Source organism: Aplysia californica, unplaced genomic scaffold (genome assembly GCF_000002075.1).
Source record: "Aplysia californica isolate F4 #8 unplaced genomic scaffold, AplCal3.0 scaffold01217, whole genome shotgun sequence".
NCBI lineage: Eukaryota > Metazoa > Mollusca > Gastropoda > Aplysiida > Aplysiidae > Aplysia > Aplysia californica.
The window spans coordinates 102751-110051 of NW_004798487.1; the positions used below are offsets into that span (position 1 = coordinate 102751).

General features: G+C 40.2%; 1 protein-coding gene across 1 annotated transcript in view; it reads right to left on the minus strand.

Moving 5' to 3' along the window:
* Nucleotides 1-6754: 6754 nt before the first annotated feature.
* LOC101849103 (dynein heavy chain 10, axonemal-like) overlaps nt 6755-7301 on the minus strand; it is an 8252-nt gene continuing 7705 nt past the window's right edge. Inside the window, exon 6 of the mRNA XM_013090311.1 lies at nt 6755-6976. Coding sequence (XP_012945765.1) covers nt 6755-6976 — 222 coding nt within the window. The remainder of the gene's footprint in view (nt 6977-7301) is intronic.

The window sequence follows — 7301 nt, forward strand, 5'->3', positions numbered from 1 at the left end:
TTTTACTTTTTTAAAAATCTTTTAAGCTGGTCGGATAACTGAACGAAAACAGAGCCCTTGACGGTTAACGGTTTAAGCTGTTCGATATAATGCATTGAATTCTTCTTCTTCTTCTTTCTAGAACAGTAACCTAGAGAGAAGCCTGCAATCCCCTTCCCAGGACAGGACCTTGACCTACCCAAGGTCGGGCCAACGATAGCCTGCTTCGGTGAGGGGTGGGGTTGGGGGGTATTATAGTACTCAGGGTGCAACAGACGATATTGTGGGATCATCATCATCATCATCATCATCGTCATCATCATCATCATCATCATCATCATCATCACCATCACCATTGTTATCAATCCCCACTGGCACTAAGATACTCTGATTGCATCGCTCGCCTCGAGTGGATCGTCACGTCGTATGGTCAGACAACCATAGGAAAAGGGACATTGTCAAAGAAGAACACAGCAACAATGCTGCTTGAAACCACTCCGCTCAACGAATTGTGCATTATTTATAGTTACAGCACGCACGCACATTGTGCACGCACGTGAATAAGTATTACTTAATCTTTTTTTTTTTTAGGAAGGCGGAAAGGGGGGTGGGGGTGTGGCGCATTTATTTGACATCGGATATTCTGTGGCATTATCTACCTATCTACGTAAAAGTATGATAGTATTATATTTTTGATCGATTTATCCAAACTGCCGTTTATTTAACTTCACACGATTGGATTTCGTCGAACCTAGACGAAACATTTTGTAGGCCCACATACCCTTAACTCTCGCCAATCCACACTCTTACTTAAAAGTGATCACATTAAACCCCTCACACCATCGATAATTCACAAATCTTACCAGGTTAATGGCTATGAAGCCCGTTAAAACGTCACTCCAATAGAATATTCTCGCAGTTTGAGAAGCGCTTTGTTGGAGCTGCAGCCCGTAGAAGAAAGTATTGGGAATACGGTCATTTGCCAACACCATCTGAACTAGATACAGCCGTGAGGTCCGATAGCAGTTGTAGTGCGGATACAGCATAAGGAGAGCTAGCGAGGAGACGGTTTACTAGATCTCATAAAGTAGGTGGTTTTCCGACTTGTGACAATGATGCTGTTGTTTCAGTGTTATTATCATTATTGATATTGCCAGTATAATAATAATAACTGTTACTTTTGTCTTTGAGGTTGTTGGTACTGTTGTTGTTGTTGTTGCTGCTGCTGCGGTTGTTGTTGTTCTTGTTCTATTGCTATTCGTCTGGTGCTGACCAGATACAATTATTACATAATATGTCTTCGTTACGTCCTTACATAGTTAAAGAGGAGTTGAACTATGGAGGAGTTAAAAAAGAAAACACAGAATGAGTTGAGGGAGGATACGAATTTTATTTTATTTTAAATGATTTAACCCCCCATCGGGACCATTTTGGATTATTCAGGTGGAAGGCTCCTGTGACCTGTCTGTCTAGGCCAGCCTTATCTGAGAGAGATACAGCGTCCCAGAAGACAAACAGAGATACTCGATAAAAGGTTTACCATACGAGAATCGAACTTTCATCATCCGCGAGCGACGGCGACGTGTCTAACCCTACACCACCGATCCCGATGAACTGGATTTGAAACTCACAATACTGCAGAACAGATGACATAAGAGAACAGAAGAACTTATTCTGGTAAAATATTATGTGAATAAGGGACTCAAACTTAAATTTCAAGAGGGGGAGGGGGGCACCTGTTGTAAAGTCTGGGTGAGCCTGGGTCGCATCAAATATTCCACAAAGTTATAGACTCCAAGTATCTTTAGAAATATAGTAAAATGGGGAAATTCCACACCATACTTTTCTGTTGGATTGTGAGACAAGTGTTACAGAAGCTACTTTATGTAGAGAGAGGACACATCCTCCACAACAGTTTTACTTCAGGTCTGATAAGTTAGGAAACAAAACATAAAATGAATTCTACGATATCACCACTCCCATACTTCCATTTTCCATCTTAATTAAAAATTAATTTTGCATGGCAATTCCACACCAACATGAGAATACAGGGTGATCCAAAAAAAAACCTTTACAACTTGTTTTGTAAATATCTTCCTCCATACTGAAGTTTTGCGTTTCAGATTTGAACAAAAACGTTTGGAAGCCAAAAAGAATTTGTTAGATATGTATTTTAGATAAGTCCATCAAATGGTTTTGCTTTATACAGCGCATTAAAAAAACAACGCATTTTCAACCTTGTCGCTATTTTCATAGCATGGCGCACCAGTTCACATTAGGCACACCACTAAAAGTTGCAACAATCCCGCCATATTGCAAGCTACAGCAGTCTAACAAGTCAACAGAAGTCTGCAGATATTATTTTTCACAAATTTGGTTTGACTGCTGAGATCATGGTTTAGTAAAGAGCGGAGAGCTTTTTGTATTGAACATTTACCTCTCCACAAACTCACCATCCCTGACATTTCGTAAGTTCTGCACACTGCATGGAGAGAATCTTTAGGTGCCCTCAAGACCTTTGGCGTCATGAGTAGAAAAGTTCCGTCAGTTTGGATATATAGCGAATCAGAACTAAAAAGTTCTTTAAAAAATGACCACTTCAGGTCGACCATGCACCATGCGCAGCCCTTTAAACGTCACCAGAGTGCAGATTTCAGTAGCCTAGTCCCATGAGACGTCTGTCCGTAGACGATCTGTAGCTAGGACTTTCCTACACATCAACAGTCTGCATTCTCATAGCAGATCTTAACCTACGACTATACCATCATTTAAGGTAGGTCGAGATGACATGGATCAGAGCATGGCAATGTGTTCATGATTCCTTGATTGTCTTGTAAAGAGGGATCATTTCCTCGATGACTTTTGATTTAGTGCAAAGCCCATTTTCACCCTGCGGGATATGTTACCTCCAAAAATTCTGTCTATTGGGCACCTCACTCTTTTGTCTCTAGAAGCCACTTCTTAGTGAATATGTACAGTGTTTGTGGCTTGAAAAGCTCATGGTTTAGCAGGTCCTTGTGTTAGGGCGCCACTGAACATTTAGAACGACGCGTAAAAATGTGTCGAGTCCAAAGGAGGGAATTTGGAGCACTACTTCTAGGAATTTCAGAATGAAATCGTAGGTTTTTATAACTATGTAAAAGAAATTGTTTCAATTTCACAGGGATGGAAAATTAATGTCAAAGAGAAAATAAAGAAAAAGGTAAACTAATCCCGATGTTGTTTCCTTGAGAAAGGCACTTAACACGAATTTTCCTCACTTCACCCAGGTGTGATTGGGTATCCGGCCATAGACAGCGAAAGATCTTGTCAGTATGTTATTGTTTAAGCGCCTGTAAAATGGCAGCTTGCACTGTATGCTTATTGAGAGGTTGAGATTGTTTCAGAGTGCCATCAGGTCTGCTAGGGTCTTTATATAGATTATAAAGCGCATAGAGCTTGCAGTTGAACGGGAATTTGCCCCATACAAAAACCTTATTGTTATTAAATAAAGACGCAAAGTATCATAATGACGTGAGCTTGCATGGCCCGCGTGCCACGAGTTTGAATGCCTTGCTGTAACCATTGTGAGGTAACTCAAAAGCCGAGATCTCCGAATTTTAAGTCCAGCTCCAATAGCACCGACACAGGTGGACAGCCTTGAAAACTTCCAAGAATAACCTACCTTAGAACAGAGGTTCGAACAGGAGTCGGTCGCATCACTCTCCGGATTAATATCAACTGAGATAAAGGAGCGCCCAACGACAAATACTAAGGTAACGTGAATACAAATAGACTTCCTTTGTTGAGTATCATAAGATAAGATAAAGATAAGATAGAGGTTGATACGCTTGGGGCTCATGATAACATGACGGATAAGTTTAGATTAACGGTTAAAAGATGGGACAAAAGACGAAAAACAAAGAACGGGTCATTTCAATAAGGTACCAAAGTCCATTTTTGCCAAAATCAAGATTTTTTTCCATAGGATGATAAAAGAGAGGGGACTACACCCTATCAGCCTTCTATGGAGACTGTATCTTTGATTTGCAGAGTTATGTCACTTGTTTTAGCTCGCCTTTCCCTGTGCAATGCTATATTAACGAAGAACAGTTTTTTGCCTTTTTCTTAAAAAAACTACACTAGTGTGACTTACGTTTATTAGACAGTGAAAATAAAAATGGTGTAGCAAGATGAATCTGATAAACACGCCTTTATGTACAATAGTGGCAAAATTACAATCTCCTAGAGAAAGGTAAATAACATGCGTCTGTTGTGTAATGGTTAAACTCTTTGCTGGCGCAAACAGAGCACGTGATTTTAATTCCCTAGTTTGAAAGTGTATATTTTTTCGAGCATCTCCGTCCGTCTACTAGGATGTTGCCCCCACACCAGCATCTGTTGTGTAGCAGTTAGGCACTTCGTTGTCGAATACAGGACACCCTTGCTCGATTCGCAAGTACGGATAATTTTTATCTTACAACTCTGTCTTTCTGCTTGGACGTTCAGTCTTGGGTTAAACCTATCAGACAGAATCAAACCCCACCTTTTAAATGATCTAATTCGGGTCCATGGGTGGCGGTAAATGGAGAGGTGTGGGAAAAGTGGCGTCGGTGGCCTAGTGGTTAGGCTCTCGGACTCGCAACCGTAAGGTCGTGGGTTCGAATCCCGTCAAGGGCCATACGTTGTGTCCTTGGGAAAGGCACTTTACACGAATTTTCCTCACTTCACCCAGGTGGGAATGGGTACCCAGCTATAGACAGCGAAAGATCTTGTCAGTTTGTTAGTATTTGAGCGCTTAATCGGCTGCTTGCACTGTATGCTTCCCGTGAAGCTGAGAATGTTTCGGAGTGTTCTATGGTCTGCTGGGGTAATAATATAGTGTAAAGCGCATAGAGCCTGCTGCTGAGCGGGGATATGCGCTATACAAATGCTATCTATTATTATTATTATTATAAAACAGCGACATTGACAAAGAAAAAATCTTTGGTCATGGCAGGAAGCACCGTGGCAGCCCGCCTCCTGTGTGATCGTATCTAGGTGTAGATGGGGGCGTAAATTACTTTACATGGCCATCTGCAGGTGGAATTTTTAAAATCCATATCCCTTGACTATATGCAGCAAAGATGATATATTCATATTAGTCAGACATTAAAGAATTAATTCAAGTAATTATTTATTATTATAAGCACATGGTTACCATGGTAACCAAGCAAACATCCGCCATATTGGATAATTTCATCAAATTTCAAAAGCTATCTTCTCTCTTAGTTTACGTCCGTTGGCTTTCATTTTTAGCAAGTACAAACTACAACACCTATGTAATGAAGAAATAACGCCAGATTTGTAATATTATGATTAAGAAAATGATTATGGACTCTGGAAATGTGTACATAGATAAAGAGCAAAAAAATCTCAAAATTCCCAACAAAAACACTGATTGTAATTTTAATCTTAGAGTATCTTCAAAAAGGGCTCTATTTCAGTATAGGTCTCCAATGGATGTACACTGTGTAAAAAAATGAAGCTATTCAGATGGAAAATAAAAGAGAAGATGTAATTTAAAGTCGAAAAAATAAATATTTGGAAAAAATTAAGAAAATATTTAAAAACATGACCCAAAATTGCAAAATATTTTTTTAAAAACCAATTTTTAAATGACTTTGAAATATAATTGATTGAAGCGGACGCTCAAAACTTTGATGGAAATGGATGTAGGTTTCAAAAATGGAGAGGAAAAACTATATGGTCAAACTGAGTAAAAATTGGGAAAATCTCACCCGCAGATGGCCATGACGTATCGTCTCTGTATTTTCCCTCTCTTTTTTCGTGCTTCTTACGTTAATGTTTGGGCCCAGTGTTTGAGGTGCAACATGTGGGACAGCCTGACGGATCTAGAGTAAGAGCCTTACGAAAAAATAAACTAACACCAAGATTAACTTGCACATAATTTCCAGCATTACAGCAGCATCATCGTTACCGCCATACATCATCATCGTCATCTTTATCATCATCATCACCATCATCATCGTCGTCATCATCATCGTCATCATCATCATCCTCATCATCATCATCATCATCGTCATCATCATCGTCATCATCATCATCATCATCATCATCATCATCATCATCATCATCATCATCATCATCATCACAGACCAAACAAGTCCCCTTTTTTCTTGTTTTATTTTTCTTGAAGCATGATAACCAACCCCATGTTGACACATTTTTAGGTAACCTACAAATTATCAGCAATAAAATCAAGGCACGTGACGAAAACGAACAGACAAACAAACAAACAAACAAACAAACAAACAAACAAACAAACAAACAAAGAAGTTAGGCCCTTCGCCGTCGCACGCAGATGACGTCAGTCTGATTGATTCCTCAATGAGCAGAATATAGTTTTAACATTTGGTATTTGTAAAATAAATTCCTTTACAAACAAAGAGTGGTTTTCCAAAACTTGATCTGTCAATTGTGACGAGCGTCTGATTTCACCACGATAGCACATACCTACATGTTATACACATGTGTATATCATAATATGTGTATAATTATATTTAAAGCACAAAAAGTCAAAATGGACCAGAGGCGACATAATCCTGATTTCCCCAGACCGATCCACGTTATAGGTATCATCTTGGTGAAATAAAGCGCTCACCAAAGTTTACTTTCCAAGTTTCGGAAAAAAAGAGTTCTTCAAATCTACAAATCTGATCAATCATAAAAATATGTTTTGTCTCCACATTCCACAGGTCTTTATTGAAGAAATCAGCCCAGAAGACCACCACAATTATCTTTCTAGGAGGAATTCGACGCCGTCCACCATGCCATTCACCTTCAACCCTTCCTCTTTTGTGACCTTCACCTTGATCGTGACCCTGACCTTTGCCTTGTGCTCGAGCTCGGGGAACCCGCCAATACCGGTCCCGCTGGAGACAGTCCAAGCCTTTACAGCTTCTAAAGTCCCCAAGGACCAGCTGGTGCTGGATGAAAGGTCTATGGTCACAACTGTCTCCAAGCATTTCAAGTCGCCTTCACAGTGTATAGCTATGGCAGGGAGAACTCAGGAGGGTATGCTGGTGTTGTATGTTCCTTTTCCAGGCTCAACAGCTATGTGTATGATTTACACCGCCCGGTTGGCAAATCCGGGTCCAATCAACCCCGCCTTCTGTGTGAATAACCCGAACTGCACTCCCTATCAGCTGAATCGCTGTCTGAACGGAGGGTCCTGGATCGATTCTCGTTGTGTGTGCAACGGTTTCTACTATGGTGAGATTTTAAAGGGTTTTTTTTAGGCTGTGACTAAAATGGGGAGGGTGGTAGGAAAAGAAGGAGTG